Source organism: Cupressus sempervirens, chromosome 10 (assembly GCF_028749045.1).
Source record: "Cupressus sempervirens isolate cs-2001-9-10 chromosome 10, ASM2874904v1, whole genome shotgun sequence".
NCBI lineage: Eukaryota > Viridiplantae > Streptophyta > Pinopsida > Cupressales > Cupressaceae > Cupressus > Cupressus sempervirens.
The window spans coordinates 168589224-168611531 of record NC_143127.1 but is presented as its reverse complement, the minus strand read 5'-3'; the positions used below and the strand labels follow the sequence as shown (position 1 = coordinate 168611531).

The 22308-nt window shown below is 38.2% G+C and overlaps 1 protein-coding gene across 5 annotated transcripts in view; it reads left to right on the top strand.

Moving 5' to 3' along the window:
• LOC149533142 (vacuolar protein sorting-associated protein 9A-like) overlaps positions 1-22308 on the top strand; it is a 125835-nt gene that overhangs the window by 51233 nt on the left and 52294 nt on the right. For 4 of the 5 annotated variants that reach the window (XR_016358037.1, XR_016358036.1, XM_089807345.1 and 1 more), the window contains exon 3: positions 15924-16094. Coding sequence is in view for 3 of the 5 variants with exons in the window: in XM_089807345.1 (XP_089663471.1) it covers positions 15924-16094 (171 nt within the window). In the remaining 2 variants the exon portion in view is untranslated. Of the gene's footprint in view, positions 1-15582; positions 15604-15923; positions 16095-22308 lie in introns of those variants that run through there. The other variant, XM_089807347.1, reaches the window with a different exon arrangement.

Below are 22308 nucleotides of genomic sequence, written 5' to 3'. Positions count from 1 at the left end.
CACAAATGCCATATTGCTTAGATATGAGGTTTCCTTGTTCAAGACACAATAGAATACTTGGCATTCTATTCTACATGTTGGAGTGGTTGTAAAACTCACATCAATACGAATGCTCTCACTCTTGCTATTGCATTCACTTTTTCTTTCATAAGATGCACTCTTGCATCCTTTCAAATTTTTTTTGTGATTGCATGGGTGGGTTCCATAAATCATTGGTGTTTGGGTTATGGGTACAAACATAATTATTTTTATTTAAAAAAATGCACTGTTTGAGCTGAATGACACAGGGATGGATGGGTGTTTTTGGTGTGTTTAGGAGATGTAATTGAAATCATCGAGAGTATTGGGGAATTATTGGTGTCTTCTTGAGTTCCCAAAACACAGGGGACACCACAGGGATGTTCCTTATCAAGTAGAGGTAGTGGTGGGATGGCGGGGGATATTTGTAGGTTTTATTAGAATATTATTACTTCAGTACTTTAATGGTCGTCTTTTGTATATAATCTATTTTAGTTAGATAAGATCGATTACTTGATCTTCTTAAGTTTCTTATTAAAAACTTTCTATTTCGTACATTTGTGAAATTCTTTATAATGATCTCTTGAATCATTTGTTAATACATCAAATATTTTACCAATTACTTTGCGTAATGTGGTATTAGAGCCAAGTTGTTTTTCTTAGAGAAAAAAATATAGTTTCTTTGTGAAATTATTTGTTCTAACTTTTTTTTGAAAATTCGTTTGTAAAATTGTTTAGGTTTTTTCGTGCTATTTTGTTTTGCTTAGAAAATCCCAACTAGGGTTTGGATGTTTTCTGTGTTTTTTGGGGCTATTTTCGCTGCAAAATCACAAGCAACATTGTTGTGTGTCATCATTATTTGGTGCTGCATTTTTCTAAGGGTCGTTAGGATCATTTAGACCATACGTTGCCATTTAATAGAGAAAATATGCCATCTTTAGGTGTCACTAGTCCATTTTTTCTACAACTTGACTCTTTATTTGACATTTTAAGGTCTGATGACGACTATTGCTGCTACGCATAGTACTACCTTGGGGATTTTTGAGTCTTGACCATTATTTTGGTTGTTTTTTTGCTGCTGGTGGCTCATTTTTCTGCACAAAATTGTGGCTCTCTAATAACCACATAGGGTTTTAGTACATTTCGGCTAGGGTTTTGACCCTCCATTTCAAGTCAAGAAATTATTTTGATTGTAGATTTTTTGTGGGAAATTTGTGATCTCAATTGGATCGTCATCAAAATTTTCTAGGTACATCAGTTTCCATGTCTCAAATTCTGCAGTAGTCAGAATTTTGTTTTGATTTTGGACTTTTTCTAGGTTTTCTAAGATCTCTTTGGGTCTTCCTCGAATTTTTAGTAACCTGATTTTTTTCCTCGAAATCCATGCCAGTCATACGTCATTATTTTTTCGAAGTCTATAGCTGTATTTGCCTCCGTTATTTTTGCATTAGAATTCATGTTTTCGAATTTGTGCTATCACCTCTCCTCTATTTCTCGTTTTTTGTGCATTGGGAATTGTGCAAGATGGTGTTATTGACCAAATTAATGTTGGAGGGCAATCAGAAATTTAATGGCAAAAATTACAACACCTAGCAGCAGCACATGCTGACTATCTCTGAATATTGCTGCCTTGGTAAAATTATTTTGGGCACAAAGACCCATTCTATCACAGTGCAAGCAAATCAGGACAAGTCTGATGATGTGAATAGAGAAGCTATCATGCTTCTCAAGCTTTCTGTTAGAGATGATTAGTTGCCTCAAATTCCTTTTGGTAAGTCTGCAACACACATTTTGAAGCATCTAAAGGAGTTGCACGAGGCATCCTAATGGATGAAAGCATGTCATTACAGGAGCATCTCACGAAGATTAAGGACATTTGAGATCAACTTGAAGCCATTGGTCGAAAAATGGAGAAAGAAGATATGGTAGTCATCACCATAAAGAGTCTACCAAAATCTTATGAGCAATTTATAGACTCTTAACATTACTATGGCTAATGTTGATGTGAAATTTTCCGGGTTATGCACTAAATTTGTGCAGTAGGATTGTGGGAACAACAGTTTGGTAGCAGTGCCACCTTGTCCTCTTAAGAGCAAGCCTGTTCAGCTAAATCCTCTCACAAGGATAAAGGAAAACCTCAACACCCTCAGTCATCTCAACAAAAGGGCTCTAGTTAGTCTCAAGATGTTTAAGGAAGAAGGTGCAGTATAACTATTGTCGTAAATATGGCCATGCTCAACAATTGTCGCAGTCTGTTGGCTTCCAAATAGTGGAAGTTGGGAGGGTCTTAGCCTAAAGCCAATGTTGTTAAGCACACATAGTAGAAAGAGTTTGCCTTTAACGTCTTCATGGCCAAAAGACATGCAAACCATGTGAAATCTTCTGCTTGTTATATAGATTCTAGTGCTCCTCGACATCTTACTCACATGCATGATTGGTTTACAGGTTTTTCTCCCTTTATTGATTCAATTATATTTGGAGGAGGTGAAGAGTATATTGATGTCGGCAAGGGCAACGTTCAAATATAGTCTAATGGGAGGAATCTCATTTTCCTCAATGTATATATGTTCTTGGCTTGGAACTTAACCTACTCTCAATGAGTGCATCATTTTCCTTAGCTTGATGTGGTATTTAGTAATGCAATTGTTTGATTGTTGATTGTGTGACACACACTATTGTAGTTATTGGCATTGAGGATCATGGTAAAAACAAACTTGTGGATATTGGTGATTCTCTTGAGCATGCCTTTGCAGCAAAATCATCTTTTATCAACAGTCTTTGGCATCAATGATATAGTCACCTGAAAATCCACTATCTTTCTTAGCTTGTTTGAGATGATTGAGTATGTAATATCCCTTCTTTTGGGGATATTACAAATATTAAGAAGGGACATATTTACAATATTAAGTTTGACTATGTGAGCTGGAAATTTATTATTAAAGGTCAAAATAATTTTCCAAGTGGTCACAAGAGGACGAGGAGAGATAAGATGAAAAAAACCCAGAAAGGAAGTCGAAGGGTCACTGTTGCTAGAATAAAACGAGAAGAGACCCCTTCCTTTTGGTATGCTTGATTTATTATTCTAATTTTCAGTTCTCTCTTGTGGGAGTCATTCAAAAAGCTTCAGCTTTCAGCCAGTGTGAGGACGTAGCCCCTCGTGCAGGCAGGCAGCGGACGCAAACCCATTGTTCATGGAGGTATCATTTCAGGTGCCTTGTTTGTGCTTACAAGTTCTTCTCTTGTTTTCCAATCTCACTGTAAAATTTGTGTATAAGATTGGATTGTGGTTAGCTGGTTATTGTATTGCTGTGGTATAATACAATAACGTTTTGGGAGTTATCTGGAAGTTGCTGGTTATTATATTGTTGTTGTAGAATGCAATACTTGCCTCTGGATTGTTGAAGAGTTGTTGGTTTGGTGCTTTTGATTTGTTTTGTGTTTTTATATGCTCGAGTCTTTAATATCATTTTGAAAAAGGCAGATTAATTGGAGAGAATTCGGGTTTAATTTGCTGTTTGTATTGTCATCTGCATGTGGATGTATTTTTGAATATATTATTTAAGGAGTTTGAGCAAATATCTATCTGGGTTATCATCTATTATTTATATTGTTGGTTATTTGTTAAGTGGGTTTGTATTCTGAGATTTACATTAAAGGGAAAATGAAAAAAACTACGGTTTAGGACAGTACAATGCTGGTTGGGTTTATTGCAGTGCTGGTATAGGTCATTACAGAGTACTTGGCTGATCTGAAATTCAAACTCAAAATTAGTGAGTTTGTGGAGCTTGTTTGGGAGGAAAGCAACACAAGACGTCGTTCAAGGATGGTGACTCATGTCGAGCCTCTAAGGTACTACAATACTTCAATATGTGGTCCAATGAATCCTTATGTTATTGGGTGCATGCATTTCTTACTTTTTGTTGATGATTATTAGTAGGAAAATGTGGGTGCACTTTCGTAGATAAAAATCAGATGCATTTAATGTATTTCAAAAATTTAAGGCCTTAGTAGAAAAAGAGGCTAGGTGTTTTATTATATCTCTTAGGTCTGATAGTGTGGGGGAGTTTTGTTCTACTGATTTCTCCACTTTTTGTGATACGCATGGCATAGAACGTCAGTTAATCACACCTTATACACCTCAACAAAATGGTGTTCTAGAGCATCAAAACCACATCATTATAGAAATGGTCAAGTCTATGATGGAACACATAAATGCTACCAAGAAATATTGGGCCAAAGTAGTGTTTATTGTGGTCCATCTCCTTCATAGGTCTCCCACACATGCTGTTAAGGGGAAGATTCTTGAGGAAACTTGGACTGGTCGCAAACCTAGGATTAGGCATCTGAAAGTTTTTGGCTCTTTAGCATATGCTTGGACTCCAGATGTCCAACGTTCCAAGTTGGATTCTAAGATTTAGAAGCTCATGTTTATAGAATAGAGTGACAACCTGAAGGCTTACCGACTAATTCTTGTAGATACTAATTGTCTTAACTTCAGTCGAGAATGAGGACCATTTCTCTATTCCTCGTCTGAGCAAAATTCTGAGGATCATTCTTTGAAGCCCTTTGATTTGGGTGTCTGTCTTTCGTTAGGTTCACCTGATGGGAAGGACAATACAAAATCTGAATTCAATGATGCAATACTCATCTTTCCTTTGGATGATGCTAATCTTCCATTCATCGTAGATCTTATTCTACCTCTGGCTCCAGCTATTGCTCCTCTTGATGTTGGCACATCCACTGTCTGACCTAAATGGTGGGCTAAAGCGATTAGTGATCTTCGTCTTAATGAGCTCATTGAGGGTAGATCTTCTAGAAATAAGAGTAGGCAGTAAAATATAGTTAGCTTTGCTCTCATGGCCAACAGTGAAAGTATTTATGAGCCTCAAGCTTTTAAAGAGACAAGGATTCCAAAGTGGGAGCAAGCAATGGATGCAGAATACCAGAGTCTTTTGTAGAATCACATCTGGGTTTTGTCTGATCTTCCTCCATGGAAGAAACCTATTAGCGCAAGCAAGCAATGGATGCAGAATACCAGAGTCTTTTGTAGAATCACATCTGGGTTTTGTCTGATCTTCCTCCATGGAAGAAACTTATTAGCGCAAATGGGTCTATAAGGTCAAGTATCATATAGATGGTACCTTAGATAAATATAAGGCCAAATTAGTTGTTTAGGGATTCATACAACAAGAAGGCATTGACTATGAGGAGACCTTTGTTCCTACTGCCAAGATGAGTACAATTCATCTTCTTCTCATCATTGCAACTTAGTTTGGATAGAAAGTCCATCAGATGGATGTTAAAAAGGCCTTTCTCAATGACTAGTTATAGGAAGAAATTTACATGACACAACCTCTTGGTTTAAGGATTGTTGGAAAAGAACACCAAGTTTGTAGACTCAAGAAAGCACCATATGGAGTTAAATGGGCCCCTTGAGCATGGTATATCATAATTAAGTAGTACTTGGTTTGTCATGGTTTTCAATGTTGCCCTTCAGATATTAATCTGTATATTGAACACTTTGGTGATGATATTCTCTTTCTTGTTGTGTATGTGGATGACATGATCATTACTAGCACTTCAACACTTTTGATTACATAGATCAAACAAGATCTATGCAAAGGATTTTGACATGACAGATTTTGGGCTTCTCCACTATTATTTAGGTATTGAGGTTTGGCAGACTGATGGCAATATCTTTATTTCTTAGTCCACATATGCTAGGAACTCACTTGATAGGTTCCATATGCAAGATTGTAAATCTACTTCCACAGCTATGGAGAAAGGACAAAAGTTATCGACCAAACTAGAAATGACTAGGCCAAAACACTCCAGGATCCCATTAAACGCTTTGTTAGCCCTCGGGACCATGTAGAACAAGGCTAACGCACACACACTTGGTCAACTGCTAAAATGGGGACATTACAGTCCGCCCCCCTTGAAATTGCTTGTCCTCAAGCAATCTCAGTCCAACCTGCTAATATATGTTTTGGCCCAAACTGGAAATGACTAGGCCAAACCACTCTAGGATCCCATTAAACCCTTCGTTAGCAGGATCCCATTGAACCCTTCTTTAGCCCTCGGGACCATGTAGAACAAGGCTAATGCACACACACTTGGTCATCTGCTAAAATGGGGACATTACAGTCCCCATTTAACACTTATAGCACTTCAACACTTTTGATTGCATAGATCAAAGAAGATCTATGCAAAGGATTTTGACATGACAGATTTTGGGCTTCTCCACTATTATTTAGGTATTGAGGTTTGGCAGACTGATGGCAATATCTTTATTTCTTAGTCCACATATGCTAGGAACTCACTTGATAGGTTCCGTATGCAAGATTGTAAACCTACTTCCACACCTATGGAGAAAGGAAAAAAGTTATCGACCAAACTGGAAATGACTAGGCCAAAACACTCCAGGATCCCATTAAACCCTTTAATATTTTACAATTAAATTAGACGTTACTTTAATAAAACTTCAGGCATTAAAATGTATTAGCAATCGGACTCCGAATAATGCGAGTGATAGCTCATCGAAAAGCTCTCGCCGAGGAGTATCAAATCCAATCACCAAAATTGACCTGCACTGTGTCCTGCCGATTTACTAAAAATAGTAAGTATGCCTGAAACTGAGTAAATCAACTTCGTTTTGGCCCAAACTGGAAATGACTAGGCCAAAACACTCCAGGATCCCATTAAACCTTTTGTTAGCCCTCGGGACCATGTAGAACAAGGCTAACGCACACACACTTGGTCAACTGCTAAAATGGGGACATTACGGATGTGTACCAAAGGGAGACATAAGGGGTATTTTAATATATGTTTTATATATTACACAACTTTTATCCCACATTGCCCATATGAGTTGAGTGGACCCTTGGAAATAGAATAAAAGGAAGCATTTGTGGCTTCATTAGACAGGTTGAATATGAGAAGAAATTGGTGTGTGAGTTGTAGCTCCGTTCTTGGCATTTGAGGACGTTTATCCTCTCTTGTAACATTCTAGATGTCATTCCCTTGGGGTTTGGCCTTTGGAATTCTTTGTTATCGGCTTCATTATTAGGCAGTTTAGTTGCATTTCCAGCTACAGGCAGATTTGGTATTTTGCTCGTATCTTCTTCACTACTTGTCCGACGCTTATGCTGCTTTAAGGGAATGACATTACGAAGGTAGTAGACTGATTGAAGGACAAAGTACTGTAGCAACATTGTTCATGCGGCACTATTCACGCAACACTATTCATGCGGCACTATTCACGCGACACTATTCATGCGGCACTATTCACACGGCACTGTAGCAGCAAGTTCGAAAGCATGGGCTGGAGTATTATGTCAATAATGCTGAAGTAATTAGTGAGTTGATAAATCTGCCATGTATTTGGTTTTATGAATTTTGAAAATAATATTTTATTGGCAGCAGTTCATTTCCACTTTGCATATTATTGTAGTTTCTTTCTTGTTTATGTTGTATGATACCAATTCCATTCACAAAACACAACAAACAAATAAACGTTTAATTTCCGGAGTTTAAGGGGTTTAAAACATTAAACGGAGAAATAAGAGGTTGAATGCAAACTGTTTGACATAATTCCTTTCAGCAATTTGGTTTAGTTTTTAGGGACATTTAGGGGTGCCCATTACAGTGGTATCAGAGCTATAAGTCCTGCCATCCTGTGGAGGTCTTATAGGGAATTTGGAACAGCCGGATAGAGGGAAAAGTGTTTGACGAAATGTCAAAACACTAAAATCAGAAAAAAAAAAAAAACGCAGGCCAAGCATTTATGTTTGAGCATGCGACAGGGGCCTTATAATTTCCGCGATACCAGAGCAAGACAAAATAGGATTTCAGACTTGCAAAGCAAACAGTCTAGTACATCCGTGCAGGTGGACATTGAATCCAGCCATACAGACACAGAGGAGATATTCTTTGATCAGGACAACAATATGGGTGATCGAGATGACAGGAATACAGGATTAGGTAGAGGCGGGAATGCCAGTCCAGATCAGGGGGAGGTAATGTTCAGACAATTACTGGATACATTAGAGCAGGGGTAGCGTATGCAGCAGGAGCAGAATAGGCGAATGGACATGATGTTGCAGCTCATGGCTAGACAGATGGGTGTCAATATTAATCCAGGTGATGCCAACAACAGAAACAATAACAATGGGGGAAACAATAACCATGGAGGCCAAGGCAACAACAATGGTCTTGAGAATAACATTAATGGTAATAATGGACACGGCAACAATGGGAATGAGGCTGATAACTTTAGACATGTTGCACGCCCAACGCGGACTGCGAGCTCGAGACCTCTTCTACCCACTTTCCCACCCAGAGATCCGGTTCAACCAGTAAACAAACCGCAGATTACCGAGTTATAGGATCAGTTTAGGAGGGACTGGGAGGCTAGTGGACCGGAGTTTCAGGCGGATATTTCCCTCAGAGATTATATGGACTTGAGGATGAGACACATGCCTAGAGCAGGAGGGAGGAATCAAAACTTTGAGCTGAGAAAGAAAGTTGGAAAACTTTCTTTACCTTATTATGATGCTTCAGGGAAGATGACTGCACGAGCTTGGGTGCAGAAGGTAGATACATACTTGCAGCTAAATCCTATGCCTGAGGAGGAGGCTATCAAGTATGCGGCCATGCACTTGGATGGTGTTGCACATGAATGGTGGCATCATGGCATGGTGACTTTGGGGCATAATCAGATTACATCTTATGAGGAATTCACCGAAACATTGATTGAGAGATTTGACACTAAGGATCCCGAGTTACATTTCGAGGAGCTAGCACAGTTAAAATAGTCAGGTTTTGTGGATGCTTACATTGCCGAGTTTTAGCGCTTGTTTGTACTTGTTACTGATATCTCTCCTAGGAGATTGGTGGTGTTATTTTGTGATGGTCTTGCTGATCCATTACGAGGTTGGGTGAAGGGACATGATCCACTCACCTTAGCTGAAGCAACTAAAAAGGCACGAGATTTAGCCCTTTTTGTATACAAAGGAAAAAACCATTCAACAGATTCTTCCTACCGCAAGGACAAAGACAAAAAATCGTTTCAGAAAGAGTATAGCAAATCCAAAGAAGGATCAAAAGGACTAGACAATGAAACCTTGAATGAACTTCGAAAGAAGAAGCTATGCTTCCATTGTAGAGAGCCTTGGGACTTATCTCATAAATGTTCTCTCAAGGCGAAGGAAAATCAAATGGAGTATTTTTCAGCAGAAGAATCAGAGTCAGAAGGGGAGGATCAGCACTCCGATTCAGATGAGGGTAACACTATAGAGGAGAGCAGCATTCCTAAGGATGATAGATCGTTGGCACGCTTGACAGGGGCCCAAAAGGCAATCACATTTAAGGTCAGGGGTACTATCCAAGGGCAGAAAGTGATATCTCTTATTGACACCGGGGCTACACATAACTTCATAGATGCACTCTCAAGGCTAAGGCAAATCAAATGGAGTATTTTTCAGCAGAAAAATCAGAGTCAGAGGGGGAGGATCAGCACTCCGATTCAGATGAGGGTAACACTATAGAGGAGAGCAGCATTCCTAAGGATGATAGATCGTTGGCACGCTTGACAGGGGCCCAAAAGGCAATCACATTTAAGGTCAGGGGTACTATCCAAGGGCAGAAAGTGATATCTCTTATTGACACCGGGGCTACACATAACTTCATAGATGCACAGTTGGTAGCCAGGAGAGGGTTACAGATAGAGGAGCATGATGGGTTTAGAGTCATGGTGGCTAACGGTGATAAATTATTATGCACTCGGAAGATATCTAATCTTCGCATCAGGTTTGGAGATGGCTACGAGTTGGAGGATGAGTTCTATGTTGTGGACATGGGAGATTATGATGTCATCCTCGGCATGACATGGATGGCTTCACTAGTTGAGTTCACACTCAACCTAGTGAAATTGGAGATGAGATTCCAGCATGAGGGCAGAACTGTGGTACTTAGAGGACTTTCAGATGGAGGTTGCAGAGTAGTGTCCTTGAGTAGAATGCAGAGGCTTTTTCGTCATGATGACATAGAGTGGGCGACAGAGTGCTACATTATGCCAACTTCACTAGAGCCACAAGAAAAGAGTCATCCACCAGATATCCAGAAGATACTTGATAGACACACTAAAGTATTTAGCGATATTCCTCATGGGGTTCCTCTTGACAGAGGGATGGAACATGTTATTGAGCTCGAGGAGGGAGCCAAACCAGTTATGATTACTCCCTATCATCATCCTAAGAAACACAAGGATGGGATAGAGAAGGCGATTAAGGATTTGTTGGAGATGAGGCATATCAGGCCTAGTTAAAGCCCCTTTGCTTCAGCAGTAGTATTGGTAAGGAAGAAAGATGGGATGATGGGCATGTGCATCGATTACAGGGCACTGAATAAGAAAACAGTTAAAAACAGGTATCCTATTCCTAGGATTGATGAGCTGATTGATGAGTTGCATGGGGCATGCTTCTTCACCAAAATTGATTTGCGATCCGGATACCATCAGATCAGGATGAGAGCAAAGGACATTGAGAAAATAGCCTTCCGATGTCACTATGGCCACTTTGAGTTCATGGTTATGCCATTTGGTCTAAGCAATGCACTAGCTACATTTCAGAGTTGTATGAACCAGGTATTCAGGGAGCAGCTGAGGAGATTTGTCTTGATCTTCTTTGATGACATCTTGGTCTTCAGTAAGACCTGGGAGGAGCACTTACATCATCTGGAGGAGGTGTTATCTATTCTGGAGAGAGAGTCATTGTATGCCAAGGAATCTAAATGTGAGTTTGGCATGACTGAGCTCCTTTACCTTGGGCATATCATTAGTGCAGATGGCATTCGGGTTGATCCTGAAAAGATTAGAGCTATTGTAGAGTGGCCTACTCCCACAAACCTTACACAGCTTAAGGGATTCTTTGGTTTATGTGGTTTTTATAGGAGGTTTGTTAAGGGATTCTCACAGATTGCTACACCCTTGACAGATCTTACCAGGAAAGGAGCCTTCGTGTGGACAGGGGCAGCACAGAGGTGTTTTGAGCATTTCAAGCAGGTAATGTCTTCATGTCCAGTTGTAGCTCTATCGGATTTCACAAAGCCTTTTGAGCTTCATTATGATGCATCAGGTGATGGGATTGGAGCAGTATTGATATAGGGGAAGCATCCCATTGCATTCGAGAGTAGGAAGCTCCGGGGAGTCGAGAAGAGTTATTCTGTCTATGATCGGGAGATGTTGGCCATAATGCATGCATTGGCCAAATTTCGATCATATTTGGTAGGTGGACTTTTTGTGATCAAGACTGATCACAACAGTATTAAATACTTCATGAGCCAGCGTGATCTTAATGACCGGCAACAAAAATGGGTGACTAAATTGCAGGCTTATGACTTTGACATAGAGTTTGTCAAAGGTAAGAAAAATGTGGTGGCTAATGCCTTATCTCAGAGACCTCACTTATGTGCTCTGGTAGAGATTTCAGGAGATTGGAGAGATCGGATTATAGCAGAGTATGTCGGAGATGCTTGGGCTTCTGGATTGATTTTAGGTACCATACAGGATGATCGCTATGAGGTGATAGATGGATTGATCAGAGTTCAGGACAGGGTTTATTTGATTCCGTCATCACATTGGAGAGAGGCGATACTGAAGGCATTTCATGATGCACCCACAGCTGGACATCCGGGGGTCTTCAAGACCTACAGGCAGATCCGAGAGCGGTTTTCATGGAAAGGGCTCAAAGATGATGTTCAGAGGTATGTCAGGGAGTGTGTGGTTTGCCAACAGAATAAGGGAGAGCACACATTTCCTGTAGGTTTATTACAGCCCTTGCCCATTCCTGATAGGAAATGGGAAAGTATTTCGATGGACTTCATCACTAGTTTACCACGAGTGCAGGGAAGGGATTGCATCTATGTGGTGGTGGACCGCTTGACGAAGTTTGCTCACTTCTTTGCTATTCCGTCCACTTACACAGCAGCACAGGTGGCAGATCTTTTCTTTAGAGAGATATTCAGGTTACATGGGCTGCCTAGATTCATTGTCAGCGACTGGGATAGTAAGTTTATGAGTGTTTTTTGGCAAGAGTTGTTTAGGTTGTGTGGTACAGATCTTACACTTAGCACTAGTTATCATCCGCAAACAGATGGGCAAACAGAGATTGTGAATAAATGGGTGGAAGGATATTTGAGGAACTATGTTACTGCACAACAAAAGGCTTGGATCAGATGGTTGCATATGGGAGAGTATTGTTATAACACCACTTATCATAGGTCCATCAAGATGACTCCTTTCATGGCACTCTATGGTTATGAAGCACCTAGCTTTATGGATTTAGTTTTGGGGGACAGTAGTGTGCCCAAAGCCAAAAACTTATTGCAGGATAGTCAGGACATCCTGAAAGTGCTCAAAGAGAATATACGACAGGCCCAGAATCAACAGAAATTGTATGCTGATCAGCACCGAATAGAGCATAGCTTCGAGGTAGGGGATATGGTTTACTTGAGGCTACAACCATATAGACAGTCGTCGCTCAAGAAGAGTGGAGCTGAAAAGTTGAAACCTAGATTTTATGGTCCTTACAGGGTGATTGGCAAAGTGGGCAAAGTCGCCTATGAGCTTGAGCTTTCAGAGGGCAATCGAGTGCACAATGTGTTTCATGTGTCTAGGCTTAGGAAAGCCATTGGTCAGAGTGTAGTGCCTTTTGTAGATTTACCCCCTTTGGATGAGGAGGGGAAGCTTGTGTTAGTACTCGAGGCTATTCTGGACACCAGAGAGAGGAAGCTTAGAAACAGGATAGTGAAGGAATATTTGGTCAGATGGAAAGACCTGCCGGAGGAAGATTCTACATGGGAGAGTGAGTACGTTATTCAGCAGGTTGGACTGAGATTGCTTGAGGACAAGCAATTTCAAGGGGGGCGGATTGTAATGTCCCCATTTTAGCAGTTGACCAAGTGTGTGTGCGTTAGCCTTGTTCTACATGGTCCCGAGGGCTAACGAAGGGTTTAATGGGATCCTGGAGTGTTTTGGCAAGTCATTTCCAGTTTGGGCCAAAACGAAGTTGATTTACTCAGTTTCAAGCATACTAACCATTTTTAGTAAGTCAGCAGGACATAGTGCAGGTCAATTTTGGTGATTGGATTTGATACTCCTCGGTGAGAGCTTTTCGATGAGCTATCACTCACATTATTCGGAGTCTGATTGCTAGTACATTTTAATGCCTAAAGTTTTATTAAAGTAACGTCTAATTTATTTTATGGGGATGTGTACCCAAGGGAGACATAAGGGGTATTTTAATATATGTTTTATATATTACACATCTTTTATCCCACATTGCCCATATGAGTTGAGCGGACCCTTGGAAATAGAATAAAAGGAAGCATTTGTGGCTTCATTAGACAGGTTGAATATGTGAAGAAATTGGTGTGTGAGTTGCAGCTCCGTTCTTGGCATTTGAGGATGTTTATGCTCTCTTGTAACATTCTAGACGTCATTCCCTTGGGGTTTGGCCTTTGGAATTCTTTGTTATCGGCTTCATTATCAGGCAGTTTAGTTGCATTTCCAGTTATAGGCAGATTTCGTATTTTGCTCATATCTTCTTGACTACTTGTCCAATGCTTATGCCGCTTTGAGGGAATGATATTACAAAGGTAGTGGATTGATTGAAGGACAAAGTACTGTAGCAACACTGTTCATGCGGCACTATTCACGTGGCACTATTCATGCGACACTATTCACGCGGCACTGTAGCAGCAAGTTCGAAAGCATGGGCTGGAGTATTATGTCGATAATGCTGAAGTAATTAGTGAGTTGATAACTCTGCCATGTAATTGGTTTTATGAATTCTGAAAATAACATTTTATTGGCAGCAGTTCATTTCCACTTTTCATATTATTGTAGTTTCTTTCTTGTTTATGTTGTATGATACCAATTCCATGCACAAAACACAACAAACAAATAAACGTTTGATTTTCGGAGTTATAAGGGGTTTAAAACATTAAACGGAGAAATAAGAGGTTGAATGCAAACTGTTTGACATAATTCCTTTCAGCAATTTGGTTTAGTTTTTAGGGACATTCAGGGGTGCCCATTACAGGTTTTGCAGACTGATGGCAATATGCTAGGAACTCACTTGATAGGTTTCGTATGCAAGATTGTAAACCTACTTCCACACCTATGGAGAAAGGACAAAAGTTATCGACCAAGTCTAATTCTCCTCCTATTGATGAAAGCACTTACAAGCAACTAGTGGACAATCTCATCTATCTCACTGCCACTAGATCTGATCTCAGTTTTGCAGTGAGCTACATTTCATGCTTTATGACAACCCCCAAGGCTGATCATTGGGTAGCAGTGAAACATGTGCTGCATAATGTGAAGGGCACCTCTGATTATAGCCTTCTTTACACTAGGAGTCATTATGTAGACTTAAGTGGGTTTTCAGACTCAGATTGGGTAGGTTCAGTTGATGATAAGACATCTACTTTTGTATACGCGTTCAATTTGGGAGCCGGTGTAGTCAATTGGACTAGTAAAAAGCAACATGCAGTCTCACTATCCTCCGTAGAAGCAAAGTATCGAGGAGTTCTTACGGCATCTTGTGAAGAAATTTGGCTTTGTCAGATGCTTGCGGATATATGCATTTATCTCATGTAGGATTGACCCCTTGCTCTTCGATAGGGAGTGCTCAAACTTGCCATGAATCCAATCTTCCCTGAAAGCACCAAACATGTGGACGTTCATTTTCGTTATGTTCTATAGTTGGTTGAAGACAGGACAGTTCACTTGCATTATGTTCCAACAGCGGATTAAGCTGCATACATTCTCACCAGGCCTCTTTGTCCAGATAAGTATGTTAAATTCAGGGGGCAACTTGGTGTTGTGGATAGATTGACCATTAAGGGAGGGTATAAGAATATTATTATTTTAATACTTCTATGATCATCTTTTGTATATAATGTAATTTAATTAGATAAGATCGATTACTCGATCATCTAAAGTTTCTTATTAGAAACTTTCTTTTTTGTACATATGTAAAATTCTGTATAATGATCTCTTCTATCATTTGCTAATGCATCAAATATTTGACCACATTGTGTAATTGGTTTTACCTGATCCAGTAGAAAACTTCTAGTTGAGAAAGATCCCTGGCATATAAACTTCAAATTTTCAAATAGGTCCTATCTGTGAGGAAGTTATCCAGGAACTGTTGTATGCAAACCAGTGACTTATCCAGAAGCTGCAAGTGAAATACAAGATGGACTTTGACTCTGTACAGGGATTTTTAATGTCTATGAACGTTCTGGATAATGCCTGATATGGATTAGTTTGGATTGTGTGCTGACATTTATTTTGTAGTTTTTCAATTGGAATTCTGGAACTTCTTCTGATGCTCTTTTATAATCAATAATGAGTTCAATGAGTTGTCTATATGTGGGAACTGATGGTTGCTACTTAAACTACGCTTCATTTGTAACACATCTAACTTTCTTTACTTGGATATGATACGGATTAGGTCACCTGAGAAAGAAATACAATTTTGGGAGAGAAAAAAGGACATCATTCAGGTCTAAGATAATGTTAGTGTTTTACCTTTTCATCTTTTCAAATTCAGAGTTTTCTACTAATTTGATGAAATTTACTTCCTAATGCAAAACTCTATGTAGAAAATGTGGGTCATGTTGCTTGTGACACATATCTTTGTTTTCTAGGTCTTGAGGAATCTAAATGGTCTTCATTGATAACTCATGTTCAGGGTATGCTGATGAATTTGGTTCCTCTCCCTTTAAACAAAAAAATATAACCAATTTTTGAAAATTGGATGCACGAAAAACTATAGCAATGTTCTTTTCTTTGTAATGTATTTTTTTTGACCAAGTTGTTTGATGCTGTTTTACAGGGTTTAGAGAAGTATCTGATGACTAAATTATTCAATCGTGCTTTCGCGTCAGTCCCTGAGGATGCAAAGCATGACCAAGAACTCTCAGAAAAGATTAGCTTGGTGCAACAGTTCATCCGACCAGAGCATTTGGATATACTCCCGAACTTTCAAAATGAAACATCCTGGCTGGTATATGTTATGTCTTGGAGAAGTCGTAGGAACGGAACTAGTTTCATTTTGAAGTTTTTTTATTCAGGCGATTATTCAGGATTTCACTCTTTCCTTTAATCATGGCACTGCATACATTGTTTTATACTATTTAATTCTGATCATGCAGCCTTTCTCCTGGGCTGCTTCAGATTCAATTAATAAGAAAAATAGTGCACCTAATCTCACTTTTGATTTGATCATAGTTGAACTTTTTGCATATTTACCTTTGTTTTATATGTATGGTAATTGTTAGTCTTCACACTTCACTTGTGCTCAACCATACAACTACGTACAGAATGCAGTTGTAGGAGAACATTAATTTTAATCCTGAAGTATTTCTCATGGGCAACTCTCAATTAATTACTAATAAAATAGTGCACCATGACTGACTTTGGCTTTGATTAAACATAGCTGCAACTTGTTTTTGCAGAATTACCTTTGTCTAGTATGCATGGCAGTTTTGAGCCTCCAAACTCCACTTGTGCACAACAATTATGCAATTATGTACACGGTGCAAATATAAGAAACAGAATGAGAGCTTGGCTGTTATTCAAGGCAGAGCAATTCTGGTAGACTAAACCAATAAGCTATATATGCAATGTTATTTATTTTATATGGAAGTGTGTAGCAGTGAGCAATGAATACTGTGAACTGTTGAATATGTAGGAAAATGATCAATACAATATGTCTTCATTCCCTACATTTAGTGGTTCTACAAGTTAACATCTACTATGTATACGATCCTAAACATTTGACTCCTATATTATTTCCAAAACATAGGGTGGGGACTATTGATATTAAGGGCAATGGAATAAATATTTTGTCTTTTTATTAAGGAGACTGCTTCATGTGAATGAAATTTCAAATACTTACAATAAAGCTAATGGTTGGTCAAAACTTGTGTTTAGGAAGTACGCTGAATTTGGTATTTACCATTTACTCATGAAAGCACATCTCATAAATAAAATACGTTTAATAAAGCCCTTGTTTAATAGAAACTTATGTGTCCTGGATTAGATTTGAATTCAAAAGCGTAAGAAATAAATTCCCTTTATTAAAGACAAAGCGTATGAAATTCAAATGTTAAGATATAAAGATGGAATTTCTTGTGGGTCTGCATTTTCATTGCTCAAAAAGAATGATGGGTATAAAAAAAAATACTACGTTGTTTTCTAAAAGTGAGAAAAGATGATGCGCTGTTGAATTTACACAAGGTGATTCAAATCTACTTACATTTACAGAAGGCAATGCTTTAAGTTATGATTTGAGAAGGGAGAGACTCTAACAACTCAAAACTGCAGAATTGGCCACTTCATGCCTGTTTTGGCTCCTTTTTGGAGAGATTAGATTTGAATTGTTGTATGACCATAAATGTGAAAAAAGGTCAGTGTGACAGGAACAGAATAAGCAGCCAAGAGGATAGAAAAGTGTGACTCTTTAACAAAAGAAATCTTATTGAAAATAAAAAAAATCAACTCAAGTGTGACAAAATTGCTCTCAGCTAGTGGAGATATATCTTTAGAAAGACAAAGATAACATTATATACAACATGCGACAGAAGAAAATGGTATTTTGTGTTTTAGCATTACAGAAGTGAAAAGCTATCACTGCCCTCAGTTAATCCTCTTTTCATCATAAAGAATATTGATTCTCTAGTGGCTCTAAAATAAAATATTCATTGGAATCCTATATATAGGTTACCTTCTCATATTTATTCCTCAATTACCATATTTAATATTTATCCTTCTATATTCTTTCCAGGTAATGCATGAGTTTATCCTTCTGTATTATAAATTCTGGACAAATATCAACTGTGAAAGGATGGTGTGTCATTGATGGATTAATCACCATGTAATGATTTTTACATAAACTAAAAAGACAAAAGCTTCTCCATTTACTAGTCAAGCTTGTTAGAGTTTTAGGCAACTCTACATCACCCCTAGGATCAATTGAAAGACCAAGATAACTTCCACAAGAGAATGGCAAGACAACTGTCTTTAGATGCAAAAATGATATTTTTGATAATGGACATAATAGGCCTTCTTATTTAGGCAAGGCAATAAGAGACCATGCTGATGAGAAGATGATATGGTATGTGCAATAAGTGGAGGATGATAATGTGATATGTGCACCAAAGATTAATCTCACACATAAAATGGAATGCGATAACAACTATCATCACATGAATTGGAATCTCTCCTACACCATATGCTAATATAGGTGCAAACTCCTAGGTGTTTCATATGCAAACTACTATGCAATGCATTATCCTAGGTAAGCTTAAGTAAAGCGTAATTAGTGAATATTTACTTACACCATCACCCCTCTTAAGTGCAACTTAGGGGAATACACTTAAACTCATAGTGCAAGATGGGTCTTGACTACCAATAGGCAAATGCGATGCAATCTCTCATAAAGCAGAGAAAAGTTGATCTCATCAGAGAAAACTCCCCTTCGAAAAAAGAGTGAAAACAAACAAGATGCATGGATGGAGGACACAAGACCCCCCAAGGACTACATGCATCATGTATATACAATCAATTATCTCTTTATAGGAGGGAAAGTAGGAGACGTAATATCTCCCCCATGCTAAACAATCTCTTGCAAAAGTGGTGAGTGCATGAAGGCAAAACATACTCCACTGCCTAAAGAAAATTTCTCCCCTTGGAGAGAAGATAGACCAAGTACAAATGCAGAAATGCTTCCCATTCTAGATTGGAATTAGGAAGTAGAATCCAAATGAAGTATGATGATGATGCAACAAACTAATCCATATCCAAGTAAAAGGAGGAAGGTCTCCAAATATGCATCTTTGAAGATTGAATTAGTATCTCCAAGCTCAATAAATCCATCACATTATTAAGCTGAACCATGAAACGTGACAAACCGAGTGAAGGAAAAGAATCAAGAATACCAATCTCCAAAGAAGGTGTAGATCCATCTCCAACTCCAACTGTGATGAAAATGTCATCAAAGAAAAGAGAAACCCCCTCAAGAATGTCTCCCAAAATCTGAAATGTGAAATTCCACAAATACTGCACCAATTTATGGCAAATAGGAATCCCAATCATGAAGACAAATAGATATCTCTCGTGGTGACTCACTAGAATCATAAACAAGAGATGAATGTGTGATCTTATTTGCAGTAGGAGCTACAAGTGGAGTTAATGGATCATCCTTACTCTCAATATATTCATCATATTCAATCTCATTTAATGTATCATCATCATAGGGAATATTATCTGTATCATCAAGTGGAAGGAGACAATCTGCAATAGGATCATTTGGGAATGAAGGAACATGTGGATCTCTAAAATGCTCCCAAATAATGGTCAAAACTTTGCATGGGCAATAAATACCATTGGTCTTGGAGTACAATGCATGACATAAATCTGAGCTGATACTCATACCAAGCAATCCTCTAATACGACCATCTTTATCTTCCCAAACTATTTTCCTCCACTTTGTCTTTGGCCTAGGAATGAGTCCATAAAATGCGGCAAGAGATTAAGCCATCTACAATTTGTGATGATTCCTTTTGCCCATGAATCATAATTACTCAATTGAAGTTATTATATAGAAGGATGCATTCCATATCACAAGATTACATTAATGATACACTTCTCAAACTACACCACCTAAAGGAATGTGATAACAATTATCACCACCTAAAGTAGAATTTCTCCTACACCATGTGCTAATATATATGCAAACTCCTAGATTTCTCAAATGCAAACTATTATGCAATGCATTATCGTAAGTAAGCTTAAGTAAAGTGCAATTAGTGAATATTTAATTACACCAATATAACTTTATACAGAAAAGTTTTTTGATAGAAGTAATTGGAACATATAATGGCATGAGGAAGTTAAATATAAACAAACATACTCTTGCTTGTATACACATTCACATTTAAATGGGGAGTAGATTTGAGGATGTTTCTTCCTAGGGATGACCAATTGTCATCAAATATCTGTAACGTTTTTGAAGTCTGGAGAAATTTGAGGGTAATGACATGTGTTTGTCTGATTGTCCTAGATCATTGTACTTTTGAGGATATTAAGCCCTAGGAACCTTGCATTGTAACATTTAAGCCATGATGACTTAATATTTTCTAGCACCTTGTCTAATATTGCAATGAGAGTCTTGTAAGTTTGGCATTATGAAGGATTTGGGGAAAGGGCTATTGATTGGATTTTCTCTCATTCATGAAACCCATGGTGCTTAAAAAATCCAAACTTTCTATAATTGTTTACTCAATTTTAGTGCATGCATCAAGTGCTGTTAGTGGCCCTATTTGGGCATTTTGTCGCTTTGCAGACAATCCACATACTTCTCATTTTATCAAACTCTATCAAAGGATAGTCATGATATCTATCTATCTATATGTATAGATATAGATATAGATATAGCTATAGATATATACAAAGAATACAATGACAATCCTAAGAGGGGGAGGGGGTGAATTAGGATTGTACAAAACAAAACTTTTGATCCAATTTAATTTAACTTTTTGGTCTGTTGTTCTATGCATCTCATTTTAGTGTGATATCCACAACAAAAGTAAACAGAAAAATCACATAAGAGACAATGCACAAGTTGTAATGATGTGGAAACCCAATGCGGGAAAAACACCAACACAAATACTGCTAGGAGCTACTGTCCTCATCCATTTTCAAAGCTACTGTCCTCATCCATTTTCAAATTCTTCTGTTCAGTTACACCTTTATGGGCTTCAACCCTAAGGAGCAGCAACTCCTCTTTTGAAAGCTCCAACTGTCATCACATAAACATGCACCTGTATAATCTGAGCATCAACTCAACAATATTTAGAGCACCAACTTTTATTTGTAAAGCAATAATTCTTAACTGCCTGAGTATCTATTCAACCAAGATTACAAAAGATTCATGAACACGTTGCAGATGTTTTAACACAGTTTAGTTTGCATGCATTATCGGTAGCACGCCTGTGCTTTTACTTTATAAGAAATGAAGTAATAAAATTCTGGTATAGAATCTCTGTTCTGAAATACTTTCCTCTGAAAACTGAAATTTCATGCATATAATGGTTAACCATAGGAAAGAAGACTATTTCAATTAGTCAGTTATTCAACATTAGTGCAATTATGAATTGAAGACCTGAATATGCTGTCTTCAACTTTTAATGTATCTCTGTGATATCATAATCAAGCTTCAACAGTCTATACCTGAAACATCTTCAGAATATTGATTCCAATGTGACCATTCTATGTTTTATCTCAACTCTAACACAGAACATAGTCCTTCAAATTTACCACTTTAAGTCTCATTTATCTACCTCTCTGATTGCATCTCTTCAGTGATGCTTTCACCGGCTTTTTTACACATTTGTATTCAGGAAGAATGTGCGTTTGTAAATGTTCAACTATGTATGTTAAACGCCATTCAGTCAAAAACAGGGTAAACCAAAACTTTTTGGTTACTATAACAGTTTCACTTTTAACTAATCTCTTGTTTGTGCTAAGCACGTCCAACAACCAACTTCACCTACAAGAAAGGCTTTATTATCAACAACAATTCCATATCCTGAAGACTTCGTTGTTCACCAAATATGGACAACTTTATGTTCAGTATGTTTATGCAGATTCTATCTGAATTTAACGGCGATAAATATGCAATCAAATAATGACAGTGTGGTCTTGAAGTTGTTGAATCATACAGCCCAAGAATGTAGACACATATGATACTTCAAAATGTTCTGCTGTCGCTACCTCTTCATCTTTTGTTTTGTCTTTATTATCTTCCTATGTGTCCGCTGTTGCTGCTTTGACATCTTCTGTTCTGTTGTGCTCTTTGGTAATTGTCGGAACATTCAAAAACGTCTCTTAGGTTACTCCAGCAACCGTCGATCTATAATATATCAGGATAAGACCTGATACAAGATACTATTTGTGCAAAAGCCAATAAGCTTTGATTACCCTGTTTCTATATAAAATTGTCGGTATCCCTATTCAATCTGGAGAGCACAAAATCTACCATAACAAAGTTTCCAACTTTATCATTATTGGACATCCTATGGTTCGCTTCATATTCAGAATCATATAGGCTGCTATCATTCTTTACTGCAGGTGTGCTGAACATTATTTCTGCAAATTTTGTCATCAATGACACTACTATTCGACAATATAGATATATATTGATTTATGGTCAAACT